We start from the raw sequence: 18,526 nt of genomic DNA on the forward strand, positions 1-18,526 counted from the left end.
CAATCTGTTGCCGAAAAAAGAAAAGGGTTAAGATAACGAAGGGTTCTACGAGTAACTGTTTGTTAGTTGGAAGACAAGGAGGAGGAAGTTGAGGAGAGAGTGAAGCTAATAAGGGAGTGATCAGAGAGGAAGAGGAAAGTTGGTGAGGTTGCAAGGAGTGCATAGGTAGGAGAATGCAAGGTCAAAGGCAGTTACCATTTGAGTGAATAGAAGCATGCGTCCATTTTTAGGTCAAAAGAAGTGGTTAGGCTCAGAAGTTTAGAGGTAGCAGAAGTGTTAAGATTAACAGGGATGTTGAAGTCACCAAGAATGATAGTGGGAATTTCAGAAGAGAAAGTAAGGCAGCCAGGCAGAGACGTCATCAAGGAAGCTTGATACCGGTCCAGGAGGCCGCACAGCAATTTTTAAAAACTGGAGTGAACAGATGAATACAGTTGACTTCAAATGAGCAGAGGGAGGTGAATGGAGGACCTGAAAAGTGCTTTGAGGGGATAGGATTCCTACTCCACCTCCTTTCCATCCACTATGTGGGCATTCCAGAGGGCACAGGAAAAGGGTTCTAGGAAGAAGAGGAATAGTAACTAGATTGTGTGGATTGCTGCTGTTGGTGGATAGGGGATGCTCGGTGTGTTGATTAAAGGAAAAAGATGGTGTCCCAGGATTTGGGGAAATCCAGATGTTAGGAGAAGCAGAAGGATGAGGGAGGTAATATGGGAGCATGACTTATATGAAGGGATAGGTTCCAGTGTCCTGGAGGTTTTATTAGTGTGTGGGTTCAGAATTAGCAGGAGTTGATGCAGAGCCATACAAAGCAGTGTGCAGGAGTTGACAGGGGAGAGATCTGTGTTTACATACAAGGATTAACTGTATGCCGTTTTACTATTTTATTTGTTTTTTACTGTGTAAGCACACTTTTGTATTGCTGTGCTATGCATGCTGGGGCTGATGGGGGTGAGATCTGTATTGTTTACGTACAGACCTCTCCTCTGTTAATGTTCCTTTGTGATTGCTGTGTGCCAGCAAGGAATCTCCGGCCGGGAACCGGTGATCGACAGCTGTAGCCGCCAATGGCATCCAGCATTTTAGACTGTGTGTTTTTGAGGGGTCAGCAAATTTACACTGTTATACAAGCTGTACACTCACTGCTTTTACGTTGTAACAGTGTCATTTCTTCTGTGTTGTCACATGAAGATATAATAATCTATTTACAAAAATGTGAGGAGTGTACTCCCTTATTATTATTATTATTATACAGTATTTATATAGCGCCAACAGTTTTCTCAGCGTTTTACAATATAACGGGAGACAATACAGTTACATACAAGAGGGATTTGAGGGCCCTGCTCCTTGGAGCTTACAATCTAGGAGGGAGGGGCTAGTGGTACAAAAGGTAACTGTGGGGGATGGACTGGTTGGAAGAGTGGTAGAATCCATTACTAGCTGAGGGCAGGATAGGCTTCCCTGGAGAGAGAGGTTTTCAGAGATCGCCTATAAGTGAGCAGAGTAGGCGATAGTCTAATAAAGTGGAGTAGAGAGTTCCAGAGGATGGGGGAAGCTCTGGAAAAGTCCTGGAGACGAGCATGGGAGGAGGAGACAAGGGAGCTGGAGAGTAGGAGGTCTTGCGAGGAGCGGAGAGTACGGTTTGGGTGATATTTAGAGACAAGATTGGTGATGTAATTTGGGGCAGAGTTATAAATGGCTGTTTACGTTATTAGTGTTTTGAATTTTATCCGTTGGGCAATGGGAAGCCAGTGGAGGGATTGGCAGAGAGGGGTGGCAGACACAGAACGGTTAGTAAGGTGAATAAGCCTGACAGCATTCATGATAGACTGAAGAGGGGATAGTCTGCGATGAGGTCGGCCAATGAGGAGGGAGTTACAATAGTCAAGGCGAGATATAACAAGAGTGAATAAGTTGCTTAGTGGTTTCCGAGGTTAGGAACGGGCGTATCTTGGAGATGTTGGAGGTGCAGTCTACAAGATTTGGACAGTGATTGGATTTGGGGCTGAAAGGACAGATGGGAGTCTAGGATTACACCTAGTACCCTGGCATGAAGGGAGGGACTGATGATTGTGTTATTGATCTTGATGGAGAAGTCATGGGAGGGGGCACGGGCTGGGGGGAATACTAAGAGCTCAGTTTTGGAAAGATTGAGTTTGAGGAAGTGGAGTGACATCCATGCCGATATGTCTCTTAGTAATGCGAGAGGAGACTGAAGGGGTGAGGTGAGGGGTAGATAGATTTGTGTGTCACCAGCATAGAGATGGTACTTAAAGCTGTGGGAGTTTATCAAGTGACCAAGGGAGGAGGTGTAGATGGAGAAGAGAAGGGGTCCAAGGACAGAACCTTGAGGGACCCCTACGGAAAGAGGGAGTGAAGAGGAGGCAGCGTTATAGGTAACACTGAAGGAGCGCTGCAATAGTTAGGAGGAGAACCAGGAGAGAGCAGAGTCTGAGGCCAAGAGGAGTTTTTTTGAGGAGGAGGGGATGGTCTACCGTGTCAAAAGCTGCAGTAGGGCAGTTTCAGTGGAGTGTAGAGGGCGAAAGCCAAACTGTAAAGGGTCAAGAAGGTTGTGGTCGGTGAGGTGGGAGCTCAGGCGATTGACTAAGCGTTCTAAGAGTTAAGAGGTAAATGGCAGCAGGGAGATGGGTCTTAAGTTGTTCAGGTTGGTGGTGTCCAGGGAGGGCTTTTTAAGTATGGGAGTGATGTGTGCATGTTTTAGAGGGGAGAGAAGGGCACCAGTAGAGAGGGAAAGATTGAAGATGTGAGTGAGGGAGCATAGGATGGAAGAAGAGGGTGACCATAGTAGTTATGGGGGGACAGGATCCAGGGGGCAGGTAGTGAGATGGGCTTCTGAGAACCTTAGTGACCTCTTCGGTAGTAGCGAGGTCAAAAGAGGAAAGTGTTGAGGGAGGTTTAGTATAAGGTATGCTAAGTGGGATGGATGTCTGTGCAGTGGCGATGCCCCTACAAATTACGTCAATAGTCTTGAAATGATTTGCAATCTCGTGAGCAGTGAGTGAGGTACTGGGTGGAGGTGGAGAAAGTAGAGTTAAAAGTAGAGAAGAAACGATGAGTACTGGATGAGAAGGAATTAATCAGAGTGACAAAGTAGGCTTGTTTGGCAGCATGAAGGGAGGACTTGTATGTTAAGAAAGCAGATTTATATCGGGTGAATGCTTGCTGGGATTTGGTTCTACACCACAACCACTCCAGCGCACGACTATGTCGTTTAATTTTTCTGGTGTGGTCAGTCTGCCAAGGTTGTAATGGTCGGGGCCTGATGCTTCGTGTTAGAGGAGCAAGTGAGTCTAATGCGGATGAAAGCGAACTGTTATAGACAGCAGTGGCCAGGGCAGGACGGGAGAGATTCTGTCAGTTGCAGAGTGGAAAGGAGCAGGGTTCAGGTTGTGAAGGTTTCTGCGGGTAATTGTTTGCTGCTTGGAGGGATAGGTGTTTGAAGACTAGACTGTGCAGGTGATGAGGTTGTGATCAGAGAGAGGAAAGGGGGTGTTTATGAGGTTGTAGGGAGTGCAAAGATGGGAGAAAGCAAGGTCTAATGTATTCCCATCAGAGTGAGTGGAGGACTGTATACATTGTGCTAATGCAAAAAATGGTTAGGTTGAAGAGTTGGGATGTAGCCGGGTTGTTGACATTAATAGGGATGTTACTATCTCCGAGAATGATAGCGGGTAGTTCAGAGGAGAGAAAGTAGGGTAGCCAGGCAGAGAAATCAAAGCGGGACACCGGTGCAGGAGACCGATAGATCACTGCAATCCTCAGAGAAATGGGAGAAAACAGCCAGGTGCAGTGAGTCTCAAAAGAAGAGAAGGATAGAGAGGGAGGGTTAGGGAGGACTTGAAAGGTGCTCAGTGGGGATAAAAGCAAACCAACCCCACCACCTTTCCGACCACTGGGTCTGGGTGAGTGGGTCCAGATGAGTTCTCCATAGGAAAGTGCTGCGGGGGAAGCAGAATCTGCTGCTTTGAGCCAGATTTCTGTAATTGCTAGTAGGTTAAGGGAGCAAAAAGGTCATGGACAGAGGTGAGCTTATTACAGACAGAGCGGGCATTCCAGAGCACACATGAAAAAGGGAGGGCGGTTTTTTGGACACTTCTGTGAGATACTGTAGGTATGCTTCAGTACATGTTGGCATTCATGGTTCCCTCAACGAACGGTATGTGCCGGTAGCACTCATGCAGCCCCAGACCACCACCATGCTTGACTGTAGGCAAGACACACGTGTGTGTTTTTTGTTTTTTTTTTCCCCAAATCCTTTTATTAAACTTTTATTCTCACAAAAGCACGTCAAAATAACATTTACGTCCAAAATACAATCATGCCCCAGAGATTTTGCTTTCCCATCCCCCCCCCCCATCCAAAACCCCCTAATTTACCCTGGTTAAATATCTATAATTCATTTCAACCATGTTCATATTAATCGACCCTATGTGTTTAATTTAAACATGTTACATTTCTGAAGACACACTTGTCTTTGTACGCCACACACACACTTGACACCTTCTGAACCAAATAAGTTTATCTTGCTCTCATTAGACCACAGGACATGGTTTCTGTTTGCAGGCTCTCTTGTGCATCATCTGCAGACCAATTTGATGCAGTGTGCGGCATATGGTCTGAGCACTGACAGGTTGACCCCCACCCTTTAACCTCTGCAGCAATGCTGGCAGGACTTGTACGTCTATTTCCCATAGACAACCTCTGAATATGACACTGAGCACGTGCACTCAACTTCTTTGGTCGACCATGGCAGGGCCTGTTCTGAGTGGAACCTGTCCTGTTAAACCGCTGTATGGTCTTAGCCACTGTGCTGCAGCTCATTTTCATGGTCTAGGCCAGGGGTCTGCAACCTTTAAGACATAAAGAGCCACTTGGACCCGTTTCCGAAAGGGAAAAAAAGACTGGGAGCCGCAAAACCATTGCAACATTTAAAACAAATCCGACACTGCATATATTGCAAAAAGCGCTCTGGTCATGAAGGGGGTTTAAGGGCCCAGTAAGCAAAGGGTTAATCAGGGCCACAGTGTATCGTCATAATCACAATCATAGCCTTAGGTCAGTGGTGGGCAACCTTTTTTTTCAACTGAGCCAAATCTCGCCAAAACCACGATTGAAATTTATTTTGAGAGCCACATTTTTAAAACTGAAAATACATCCCCCATATAGTAATTCATCCCCCATATAGTAATTCATCCCCCATATAGTAATTCATTCCCCATATTGTGTCAATTCACTTACCTTTGCTTCGCGCGTTCCTCTCGCCGTGTTCCCGCGCCGTTCCGGTCTTCAGGGCGGACTGTGAGAGGAGAGGAGTTCGTCACGCTGCCCCGCCTACATCCTGACAGCCAATGTTTGCCACGCTCCGCGGGCCGGATTAAAAGATCCGCCGGGCCGTAGTTTGCCCATTGCTGGGCTAGCTGCAGAGTCCTGACTTTTGGGGCGGCCGCCCGAGAGGAGGGAGGGGAGCAGGTGCCCGGCACACAGAAGACCCTATTGCCTGTCACCTGGTGGGCAGTGTGCTCCGGAGCCGCAGCCAAGGTGAAAAAGAGCCGCGGGTTGCAGACACCCGGTCTAGGCCATCTTTATGTAGAGAAACAATTCTTTTTTTTTTTTTTCAGATCCTCAAGAGTTCTTTGCCATGAGGTGCCATGTTGAATTTCCAGTGACCAGTATGAGAGAGTGAGAGCACCAAATTTACCACACCTGCTTCCCATTCACACGTGAGACCTTGTAACACTGAGTCACATGACACTGGGGAGGGAAAGTGGCTAATTGGGCCCAATTTGGTGTACTCACGTTTTGTTGCCAGCGGTTTAGACATTAATGACTGTGTGAGTTATTTTGAGGGGACAACAAATTTACACTGTTATACAAGCTGTACACTCACTACTTTACATTGTACATTGTGGAGGGAAGTAAACATAAACTAAAATAATATGGTTGCATAAGTGTGCACACCCTTAAACTAATACTTTGTTGAAGCACCTTTTCATTTGATTCCAGCACTGTCTTTTTGGGTATGAGTCTATCAGCATGGCACATCTTGACTTGGCAAGATTTGCCCACTCTTCCTTGCAAAAAACACTCAAAATCTTTCAGATTGCTGTGAGGGCATCTCCTGTGCACAGCCCTCTTCAGATCACCCAACAGATTTTCCGTCTGATTCAGGTCTGGGCTCTAGCTGGGCCATTCCAAAGCTTGAATCTTCTGGTGAAATCATTCCTTTGATTTGGATGTATGCTGTAGGTCGTTGTCATGCTGAAAGTTGAAGTTCCTATTCATATTCAGTTTTCTAGCAGATGCCTGAAGTTTTTGTGCCAATATTGACTGGTATTTGGAACTGTTCATAATTCCCTCTACCTTGATTAAGGCCCCAGTTCCAGCTGAAGAAAAACAGCCCCAAAGCATGATACTTCCACCACCATGCTTCACTGTGTGTATGGTGTTCTTTTGATTTTGTTTAGTGTGTGTGTGTGTGTGTGTTTTTGTGCCAAACATATTGGAAATATGGTCTGATAAAACCAAGGTTGAACTTTTTAGCCATAACACATTTTCCCACATGCTTTTGGGAGACTTCAGATGTGTTTTTTACAAAATTTTTAGGCGGGCTTGGATGTTTTTCTTAAGAACAAGCTTTCATCTTGCCACTCAACCCCATAGCCCAGACGTATGAAAAATACGTGAGTTTGTTGTCACATGTACCACACGGCCAGTACTTGCCAGATATTCCTGCAGCTCCTTTAATGTTGCAGTAGGCCTTTTAGCAGCCTCCCAGAACAGTTTTCTTGTCTTCATCAATTTTGGAGGGACATCCAGTGTAACAGAAACTGGACCCCAGACCGCACTTGGGTATTTTCCGTTATACTGCAGCTTCCCTGTCCGAACACAAATCCCTGGACACCACCCGCTGATCATGCAGGAAATTAAGACAGCACCAGACGCTTCTTAAGACAGGAAGTAAACTCTTTTATTCTTACACACACACAACCAGGGACAGGAAACACATCATCAGCCTGCCCCATCAGTGGGAAGGGCTTCAGGAAACGCACCCCCACACACACACACACACACACAACCAAGACACAACAATGGGATGCAGCACATGGCAGAGGACAATGGACAGCCACATGTCAGAGAACAAAGCACAACACACCAATACACATTCCCATTCACACCCTGTACCCCTTAACAGGCACAGGGTGTGTTAAACATAAGAATTTGGGAAGATGATACAGGGGTCCCCCCACTCCCAAAAGTCACTCACGTCACATCCAGTTCTTGGTAATGTCACTGTTGCGCCATATCTTCTCCGCTTGATGACTGTCTTCGCTGTGTTCCATGGTATATCTAATGCCTTTGAAATTCTTATGTACCCTTCTCCTGACTGATATCTTTTAACAATCCGATCCCTATGATGCTTTGGAAGCTCTCTGTGGACCATGACAATTGAGTTGTACAGTTTTTATAGGTCACATTAAAGGTGGAAAACGTTCTGACATGATTTCTTTGTCTCCTTCTTTTTTCTACATTACAGAAACTGGACATTTTAACAGGGGTGTTGTGATGAACCGTCCCTTTGTGATAACATTTTGCCCTTTCTGTTCTGGTTTTCTCCCCTTTGTAAAGCTGTTATGTAGACAGACGTTCTACACTGTCTATTTAGGGTAATTTGAACTTGTAATAGAGTTCATACTGTATTGTTGGTTGTAGGGTTTGTTGTGGGTGGGGAAAACCCCATGCCAGGCTGTCTAGTGGGGTTCAAGCTGTATATTTAATAAAGAGTCATTCATTTTCACCCTACAGGAAGTTCCAACTCGTGGTTTGGGGAAAGATTGTTTTTGAGCTATAATACCTGCCTTGGCAAAGAGCTGCAAGACTTGCCGAAAAAGGGGACCATTGGGTGTGACGCATCGCTCCGCACGTGGAAGCCCTTTCCTCATTGCGGAGAAAGTCCAAACCACCAACCATCCATGGTGTGGCAGCCCAAGACTGGGTCCCTAATTTGAGCAGCAAGCTAACCGGTCGGGCTGCAGACGCATTCAGGACTGTACCTGACAGCTGCTGCTTGGATTATGATTTTGCTAAGGAACACTTGCTGGCCCGCTACGCTCTCACCGCAGAGGCGTACCGCTTAAATTTCCGGGCACTCGAGGAAACCCGAGGACACCTTCACTGAATGGGGACATCCGTTACAACACACTGCCCGCAGCTGGGTCTGAGGGTGTCAGATCACCAAACTAGAGGAACTGTTACAACTGCTGTTACTGGAGCAGTTTTACAATGGACTTCCAGGGGATGTTAGACATTGGGTCTGGGACAAACGCCCCCTAATCTTAGCCGACGCTAGTCGCTGGGCAGATGAGTACCTGGATAACAGGAGGCTAACCAAGCCTGCCATTCCACCTGCACCTCGTCCACAACCAGTGGTGCCCACTCCGGTCACCCGAGAATGCCTCAGACCACCCACACCTTCTGATCCAAAGCAGTCTGGCCCACGCTCTTATGGTTGCAACCAAACAGGGCACATCTGCATTCATTGCCCCCGGAGTCCACTAAGGCCCCAGAGCAGCCAACCCCCTCGGGGCACTTTCAACCGACCCACCACTCCCTATGGCCGAGCCTCTGTCTACTCCCTACAGAACCGCCCGAGTGACACCGCCTCTTCATAGAGGAATTTTACCACTGAGGATGAGGACATCGGGGTCTTTCATGAGGCTAACCTTCTCCAGGCTGCCACCCCGGACAATGGCCAACATCACCAACAGGTTGTCCATGTTAACGGCCATCGGGCCCAAGGATTACGGGACACTGTGGCCACACTCACCCTAGTCCAACCCCAAATGGTACCAGACTGGGCCAAGACCAGGCAGTCTGTGGCCGTACGGGTAGCGGGAGGCCATGTCTACCGGATTCCTATCGCAAGGGTTCATCTTGATGGGGGGGCCGGGGCCAGGGACGTTGAAATTGGAGTAATGCAGAGCTTGCCAGCTGAGGTTCTCCTTTGGAAATGATCTGGGAGTCCTGGTCTCCACTTTTGGCACCGAGACCCCTGAGAGCATGAGAGAGCATGCTGCCGCTCCACCTGCCGAGGTTCCGGTAAGAGTTGAATACCCACCCCCTGCTGAGCTTGGCCCTGACCTGGGATTCCCCCGCTGATTTCGCTAAAACAGCCAGTGACCAGACCTTAGACCCCTAGTACGAGACAACCTTGAGGCCACCCGGAGCCAACAGGAATGGTGGTACGACCGGTCTGCCTGAGACCGAACGTTTCACTTAGGACAGAAAGTGTTGGCCTTGAAACCAGTCAGGCATGACAAATTACAGGCTGCCTGGCAGGTCCCGTACCAAGTGGTGGAGCGACTCTGTGATACCAGGTACATTGTAGCTCGCTGTTCGGATGGAAGGATCCGGCGAACCTTCCATGTGAATATGCTGAAACCATTCATCGAACGACAGGAAGAGAGTATAGCTGCTATTTGCGCTCCGGCTACCGATGATGCTTTTTCTGCCGGGGGACGGACAGTCCCAGCTGAGTGTAGCAGATGTAGATATCAGCACACGGCTGCCTCCCAAGGCCCAGGAACAGGCACGCCAACTGCTCCAAGAGGGCTGTTCTTGTCTCTGCCCGGTTACACCACTACAACTGCCCACCGGGTAGACACGCAGGGTCAGGCCCCCCTGAAGCAGGCGGCCTACCGAATGCCCATCAGAGAAGGGATAAGAAGAGAGATTAAGGAAATGTTAGATTTAGGTGTGATAGAACCCTCGGACAGTTCCTGGGCCTCCCCAGTAGTCCTGGTACCCAAGAAGGACGGAACCGTCCGGTTCTGTGTGGACTACCGCAGGCTCAGTGACTAATGCATATCCCATGCCCTGGATAGATGAGCTGCTGGGCCAGATGGCGAGAGGTAATTTTCTTACCACTATCCATCTCTGCAAGGGGTACTGGCCGATTCCACTGGTTCGGACGCAGTACCAAAGTCGGCATTCGTCACCCCGTTCGACTTGTACCAGTCCAGGGTCATGCCGTTTGGGATGAAGAATGCCCCGGTTACCTTTCAGAGAATGGCAGATAAACTGCTGGATGGACTGCAGGACTTCTCCTGCGCCTATCTAGATGATACAGCTATCTACAGTGATAGTTGGGAGGATCACCTCCGGGAAGTGCTTGATTGCATTGGGCAAGCAGGGCTGACCATCCGACCAGACAAATGCCATGTTGGGGTGTCCGAGGTCCAATATCTAGGACATTGGGTAGGATGTGGGAAGCGACGACCGGAACTGGCAAAAGTGGCAGAGGTAGAAAATTGGCCCACTCCCCAAACCAAGACCCAGGTCCTTGCCTTCCTAGGCACTGCGGGGTACTACCGTAAATTCATCCCCAACTACAGCGCCATTGCTAAACCCCTAACGGATCTGACCCGGATGAATCTGCCCCGACAGGTTGTGTGGTCCCCAGAGTGTGAAACGGCTTTCCAAAAGCTCAAACATGATCTGATCCATGCTCCTGTTTTGACTGCTCCTGACCCATTGGTGTCAGTGGGAGGAATAGTGCCCTATCGTTGGTGTCAGTGGGGGGGAGGAATAGTGCCCCATCGTTGGTGTCAGTGGGGGGGAGGAATAGTGCCCCATCGTTGGTGTCAGTGGGGGGGGGGAATAGTGCCCCATCGTTGGTGTCAGTGGGGGGGGAGGAATAGTGCCCCATCGTTGGTGTCAGTGGGGGGGGAGGAATAGTGCCCCATCGTTGGTGTCAGTGGGGGGGGAGGAATAGTGCCCCATCGTTGGTGTCAGTGGGGGGGAGGAATAGTGCCCCATCGTTGGTGTCAGTGGGGGGGGGAGCAATAGTGCCCCATCGTTGGTGTCAGTGACACCAACGATGGGGCACTAATCCTCCCACTGACACCAATGACACTTAACTTGCTGACCCCTGTTCCAGTGCCAGGCTGTCAGGTGGGGTTGAAGCTGTATATACTGAGCTGTGTTTAATGGAGTCATTTTCATTTTTACCCTACAGGAAGTTCCGAATCGTGGTTAGGGGAAGGATTGTTTTTTAGCTCTAATACCTGCCTTGGCAGAGTGCTGGAAGACTTGCCGAAAAAGGTGACCATTGGGTGTGACGCATTGCTCTGCACGTGGAAGCCCAGGTGGATCGGTTCCGCCACAGGTGTGCTTTTTTTTTTGTGTGTCTACTGTTAGGTTGTACGGGGCCCCGTGACATCTGACAGGCGCGCACCCGCCACCCACCCACCAGAGAAAATATCAATTATATTTATGTTAAAAATACACAAACTTTATTAATGGACACAATCTCAACCACATTCCTATTAAATCCAAATTCTAAAACTGTATTGAGTTAAGAAATTGTGTGTAATTGAGGTCTTGGGGCTCATTCACATGGGTGCTGTGGAGTGTGCATCAGTGGTTTATGTGGCTGGAGCCACTTGGAGCAACCTAAGTTACACTATGGAAATGCTGCAGGTCGTAATTTGACAGGCATATGGGTGCAGGTGTACAGCCCTGAACACAGTGAGCATTCAGGGCCACTTCCCCATACCACTCATTCATGTGATCCAGGCCAGGGGACCTGTGTGAATGTGGTGTTTTTTTTTCCTTTTTTTTTTTTTTTCCCCTCAGCCCATTTAATTCAATGGGCTGCCTAATGTGTGGGTACATGCAAAAATACTGCAGTCGTATTTTAATTGTCACCTAACCATACAGTACTTTTATTTATTATTTTATTTCCGGTACTTGTATAACGCCGTCAATTTACGCAGCGCTTTACATATATAGTACATTCGCATCAGTCCCTAACCCTCAAGGGGTGTACAATCTAAGGTCCCTAACTCACATTCATACATACACATACTAGGGACAATTTAGACAGGAGCCAATTCACCTCCCAGCATGTCTTTGGAGTGTGGGAGGAAACCAGAGGACCCGGAGGAAACCCACGCAGGCACAGGGAGAACATGCAAACTCCAGGCAGGTGGTGCAATGGTTGGGATACAAACCAACGGCCCTAGTACTGCCAGGCAGAAGTGCTAACCATTTAGCCACTGTGCTGCCCAGTACTTTGGTTTGTGTTTTGGTGGCTGTGAATGCATCTGTTTACTTGATGTGTGGAGGTGCAATTAAGTATTCATGGTGCCTGCACTCCTGCAATGGGAATTGCGTTTCTTTGCTGTGCTCTTGCATGCCTTTCTGCACCACAAATGGTGTGAACAAATTCCTAATGGCCAGCTCACACTATAGAAACAGTCTAGATGCATTTTTGCATGTGCATTATTTTTTTTTACATGTTCTGGTGCATTTTTGATGGATTTTCGACTATCCGTTCATTTTTCCCCCTCTTTCTCTATTTAATTAGGGACGTGTACTTTCCGTTGCATTTTTGATGCGTTTTTACCATGTTACAGTACAGTTCTGTGCAGAAAAAAATGCAGCCTGGTCTTTTTTTTTTTTTTTTATCTCCTGCATTCAGAAAGCACTGGAACTGCAAGAGCTGATGTGAACTATGACATTGACAACCATATCCCCTACTTTCTGTGTGTTTTGGATGCAGAAAAAACAACTCAAACGCATGTCCTGTGAACTGGCCCTCAAGGTTATTATACACAAGGCAATGGAACTGACCAGGAATTGTGAATGCAATCAGACTGGCGGTGAGATACAATCAGGAATCTTATAATAATGCTAGATTTGAGCTGTAGGTGATTGGAAATTGGACACATTAACTATTTATTTACTGATCTAGTTAAACAAAGAGTTGAGCAGTGATATATAGATTTGCAGAGGGAATAGGTGATGACAGTGTGGGGGGAGGGGGTCAAGTTGTATAAGGAAAGAGATTTGTAGCAGTGAACAGAAAGGGATCAGCAGTCTAGGGGAGAGAAACAAAGTTGCAATCAAATGTACACAAGAAAAGTTGAAGTGTCAAACCTGTGGAGCAGAGCAGGAGCGCCTCCTAACATTCACAACACTGAGCCGCTGTGTCATAGAATGACAGGGGGCCAGGGGCAGACTGACAACTCATGGAGCCCCCGGGCAATAGGGGATCATGGGGCCCATGTGTCCTCTCCCACACTCAAACCACACCCAAAAAGGCCTATGAAAGGTACCAGGGGCGTCTCATGGGGCCCCCTACTGACCCCAGGCCCTCGGGCAGTGCCCGAGTTCCCAAATGGTCAGTCTGCCCCTGCAGGGGGCTAACAATGGGATTTAGCAGCTGCACATGGGCTTGTCACCTAATAATGTATAATAGAAGTAGCTGGAACAGGGGCGGACTGACTACTCATGGGGCCCCGGGGCAATAGGGGATCATGGGGCCCCTGTGTCCTTGCCCAAAGTCAAAAAAGCCTATGAAAAAGGTACCGGGGCATCTCATGGGGCCCCCTACTGACCCTGGGTCCTCGGGCAGTGCCCGAGTTCCCAAATGGTCAGTCTGCCCCTGCAGGGGGCTAACAATGGTATTTAGCAGCTGCACATGGGCTTGTCACCTAATGATGATGATTATTATTAATATACAGTATTTATAAAGCGCCAATAGTTCGCTCAGCGCTGTACATTACAAAGGGGGACAGAACATGTGACAGAACAATACCAATACAATGCAAAGGATGAGGGGATCGAGGGCCCTACTCTTTCGAGCTTACAATCTAGGAGATAATGATGATATAATAATGATGATGTATAATAGAAGTAGCTGGAACACAAATGTGCGAAGGAACAGGACATTGTGACAGGGAAGCTTGCTGTTGTGTTGGCACACAGGGAAGCTAGAGGCTAACTGCTAAAATATCAACATTAGGTGTTCTAACTCTTAACCACTGCTGTACATTTTGGAAAATGTATCTGTTTAATCGCTTTTAAAACTTATATGCATACATTGGTTAACACACCTTTTCCACAAAGCTTTAGGAACACCCAACAATGAAGTCTGGCCAGATGTGGATTCGCTACAAGAATACATTTCCAAAATGGAAAGGAGGCAACTTGGCTGCTAATGTGAAAAACATTGATAAAGATGGCCTGGACTTGCTTGCTGTAAGTAATATATTCTCATGTGCAGGAGCATGTCTTGTAGACAATGCAGTCTGACCAGATAGCAGTTTCAAGTTAATGTTCTATAAAGGGACAAATGGGACACTTCATAATCAGCAGAACATACATGTTAGTGAAAATCCAGTTCTGCACGCTGGACATTATAAACCTCGTCTTTAAAAACAAATGCAAAGTCAATAGTAAAATTTTGTCTTAAAGTTCTCTATCCCCAGGCATTGTTAGCAAAAATGTCCTATGAGGCATGAATAGTATTCCAGGTGATTCCCCTCATATACACTGAGTATTTCTATTGTTCTTTACAAAATATGGACCTAGGTATGTCTTTTCCAATATGGCTGAGGAACTTAAACTTTTATATTTCAGCTGTATCCTGTAAATGTTTTACTGTTAAGTAGTAATTGAGAATTCTTTAAGGTACCGACTTTATATCCCTGATGCCCTTTATCACTCTTGGAGATCATTTAAACGAGTTTATCATGACACACAGATTTCAGTGTAGAAATTAGTCTGTTTTTTTTTTTTTTATCTTGAGACCTTTTGAGGCCTTCCCTACTCCATTCAAGGAAACTTGTCTTAATCCATAGTTGGATTGCAACACTCTTAGTTTATATATCCTTTTTTTTTTTGACAGAAAATGCTCAACTATGATCTGGCAAAAAAGAATTTCTGCTAGAAAAGCCTTACTTCATCCATACTTTGGTGACTTGGATAAGTCAAGCCTTCCTGCCAACCAGATAAGGAATTAACCTTGTGATGCTCATTCTGGACTCTAAAAAAAAAACAAATAAACAAAAACAAGAAAAAAACAAACAAGAAAAAAAACAAAAAATAAAAAAATAACACAGCAGTGGTGATCCATAGTATTTTTACAGTGTATGTATTTGTATGTATTTGTATGTGTCTTTTCTGTGTTTGTCTTTTTCCCCTCCCTGCAGCTGCAGGCTTTGCAGTTGCTTACAGTACTTACATGTAAACCTTGTCTTTAACACTTGCAAATATTGACCCCAGAGCTGTGTAGAGATGAGAAAATCAAAGTAATGATTTAATAAAGCTCTTTATTCACCAATAATTCTACATATGTGCAGGTGTTTTTTTTTTTTTCCTCCATACAGGATTTATATAGCACCAACAGTTTGCTCAGCGCTTTACAATATAACGGGAGACAATACAGCTCAATACAAGAGGGATAGGAGGGCCCTTCTCCATGGAGCTTACAATCTAGGAGGGAGGGGCTAGTGGTACAAAAGTTAGTAACTGTGGGGATGGACTGGTTGGAAGAGTAGAAGATGCCAGTATTAGCTGAGGGCAGGATAGGTTTCCCTGAAGAGAGGTTTTCAGAGATCGGCTAAAAGTGAGCAGAGTAGGCAATAGTCTGATAAATTGGGATAGAGAGTTCGAGGATGGGGGAAGCTCTGGAGAAGTCCTGGAGACAAGTGTGGGAGGAGGAGACAAGGGAGCTAGAGAGTAGGAGGTCTAGCGAGGAGCGGAGAGTACGGTTTGGGTGATATTTAGAGATCAGATCGGTGATGTAATTTGGGGCAGAGTTATAAATGGCTTTATACGTTATTGTTAATGTTTTGAATTTTATCTGTTGGGCAACGGGAAGCCAGTGGAGGGATTGGCAGAGAGGGGTGGCAGATACAGAACGGTTAGTAAGGTGGATGAGTCTGGCAGCAGCATTCATGATAGACTGAAGAGGGGATAGCCTGCGATGAGGTAGGCCAATGAGGAGGGAGTTACAATAGTCAAGGCGAGATATAACAAGAGAGTGAATAAGTTGCTTAGTGGTTTCCGAGGTTAGGAACGGGCGTATCTTGGAGATGTTACGGAGGTGAAGTCTACAAGATTTGGACAGTGAATGGATTTGGGGCTGAAAGGACAGATGGGAGTCTAGGAATACACCTAGTACTCTGGCATGAGGGAAGGGACTGATGATTGTGTTATTGATCTTGATGGAGAAGTCATGGGAGGGGGCACGGGCTGGAGGGAATACGAAGAGCTCAGTTTTGGAAAGATTGAGTTTGAGGAAGTGGAGTGACATCCATGCCAATATGTCACTTAGTAGGTTAGTAATGCGATAGGAGACTGAAGGGGTGAGGTGAGGGGTAGAAAGATTTGTGTGTCATCAGCATAGAGATGGTACTTAAAGCCATGGGAGTTTATCAAGTGACCAAGGGAGGAGGTGTAGATGGAGAAGAGAAGGGGTCCAAGGACAGAACCTTGAGGGACCCCTACAGAAAGTGAGTGAAGAGGAGGAGGCAGCGTTATAGGTAACGCTGAAGGAGCACTGCGATAGGTAGGAGAACCAGGAGAGAGCAGAGTCTCAGAGGCAAAGAGTGGATTTTTTGAGGAGGGGATGGTCAACCGTGTCAAAAGCCGCAGAGAGGTCAAGAAGTAGGAGTACGGAGTAGTGGCCATTGGTTTTAGCTGTTAGTAGATCATTTAGTGAGTTTTAGTAGGGCAGTTTCAGTGGAGTGGAGTGAGCGAAAGCCAGACTGTAAAGCAGTGGTTCTTAACCTTTTTGGAGGTACTGAACCCCACCAGTTTCATATGCGCATTCACCGAACCCTTCTTAATTGGAAAAATAAAATATGATTTTTAAAATTCAAAACATAGGTATATATTTATACATAGGTGCACAAAATGAACAAAACCATTAAGAACAAAGAACAAAACCATTAAAACATGATTTTCACACAAAAACAAAATAATGAATATTTACCGCAAATCAGTGTGACTTCTGCTGTTGTCTTTCAGAGGCCAGTTCAGAAATGCGCGGCATTACCTTGGCAAGTGCCACTCTCATGTCATTTACGCAACAAAGTCTGTTCCTTTTCTTCGTCTTTATGTCCAGCATCCTCGAAAAGGATTGCTCGCAAAGATATGTTGTAACAAACGGTATGAAAATTCATCCCCCATAGTAATTCATCCCCCATATAGTAATTCATCCCCCATATAGTAATTCATCCCCCATATAGTAATTCATCCCCCATAGTAATTCATCCCCCATATAGTAATTCATCCCCCATATAGTAATTCATCCCCCATAGTAATTCATCCCCCCATATAGTAATTCATCCCCCATATAGTAATTCATCCCCCCTATAGTAATTCCTTCCCCATATAGTAATTCATCCCCCATATAGTAATTCATCCCCCATAGTAATACATCCCCCATATAGTAATTCATCCCCCATATAGTAATTCATCCCCCATATAGTAATACATCCCCCATATAGTAATTCATCCCCCATATAATAATTCATCCCCCATATAGTAATTCATCCCCCCTATAGTAATTCATTCCCCATATTAATTCATCCCCCATATTAAGTCCCCAAGTCCCCCCTGTGTCAATTCACTTACCTTTGCTCCGCGCGTTCCTCTCGCTGTATTCCCGCGCCGTTCCGGTCTTCAGGGCGGACTGTGAGAGGAGCCTAGCTCCTCTCACGTTCGTCACGCTGCCCCGCCTACACACATCCTGACAGCCAATCACTGGCTATCAGGATGTGAGTGGCAGCGAGACTGGCCAATCATTGCATTTGAGTCCCTGCCGCCCGAGAGGAGGGAGGGGAGCGGGCGCCTGGCACACAAGAGCCGCGGCTTGCCGACCACTGGGCTAAGCAATGTTGCGTGACCACCTGCAGCCAATGATGGACAAGCGGGGCATGTCATCACAAATCATATGAGTCGGGTGTGGGTCACCTCCGCCGAACCCCCGAGACTGACTCACCGAACCCCTGGGGTTCGATCGAACCCAGGTTAAGAACCACTGCTGTAAAGGGTCAAAAAGATTGTTGTCAGTGAGGTAGGAGCTCAGGCGATTGTTGAATAATCGTTCTTAGAGTTTAGAGGTAAATGGCAGCAGGGAGGTGGGTCTTAAGTTGTTCAGGTTGGTGGGGTCCAGGGAGGGCTTTTTAAGTATAGAGTGATGTGTGCGTGCTTTAGAGGGGAGGGGAAGACACGAGTAGAGGGAAAGATTGAAGATGTGAGTGAGGGAGCATAGGATGGCAGAAGAAGATGATCGTAGGAGTTGTGAGGGGGCAGGTGGTGAGATGGGCTTCTGAGAAAACCTTAGTTACCTCTTTGGTAGTAGCAAGATCAAAAGAGGAAAGTGTTGAGGGAGGTTTAGTATAAGGTATGTTAAGTGGGATGGATGTCTGTGCAGATTGTACAAATTGCATCAATCTTGTTTTTGAAATGATTTGCAATCTCGTGAGCAGTGAGTGAGGTATTGGGTGGAGGTGGAAAAAGTAGAGCGTTAAAAGTAGAGAAGAGACGGCGAGGACTGGATGACAAGGTATTCATAAGAGTGGCAAAGTAGGCTTGTTTGGCAGCATGAAGGGAGGAATTGTATGTTAAGAAAGCAGATTTATATAGGGTGAATGCTTGTTGAGATTTGCTTTTATGCCACAATCGCTCCAGTTGTTTAAGATTTCTGGTG

General features: G+C 46.6%; 1 protein-coding gene across 6 annotated transcripts in view; it reads left to right on the forward strand.

The window, feature by feature from the left end:
• LOC149469915 (cyclin-dependent kinase 1-A-like) overlaps nucleotides 1-18,526 on the forward strand; it is a 47,611-nt gene that overhangs the window by 18,105 nt on the left and 10,980 nt on the right. For 3 of the 6 annotated variants that reach the window (XR_016311462.1, XR_016311463.1, XM_089668375.1), the window contains 5 exons: nucleotides 7,825-9,117; nucleotides 11,036-11,185; nucleotides 12,503-12,683; nucleotides 13,933-14,064; nucleotides 14,714-15,151. The exons of 1 other annotated variant lie outside the window; for it this stretch is intronic. Coding sequence is in view for 3 of the 5 variants with exons in the window: in XM_089668375.1 (XP_089524501.1) it covers nucleotides 7,825-7,870 (46 nt within the window). In the remaining 2 variants the exon portion in view is untranslated. Of the gene's footprint in view, nucleotides 1-5,639; nucleotides 7,523-7,824; nucleotides 9,118-11,035; nucleotides 11,186-12,502; nucleotides 12,684-13,932; nucleotides 14,065-14,713; nucleotides 15,152-18,526 lie in introns of those variants that run through there. 2 more of the 6 variants (XM_089668376.1, XM_089668377.1) reach the window with 2 other exon arrangements.

The sequence above is a fragment of the Staurois parvus genome, unplaced genomic scaffold, assembly GCF_062004578.1.
Source record: "Staurois parvus isolate SC_StPar_1 unplaced genomic scaffold, SC_StPar_1.0 ptg000057l, whole genome shotgun sequence".
NCBI lineage: Eukaryota > Metazoa > Chordata > Amphibia > Anura > Ranidae > Staurois > Staurois parvus.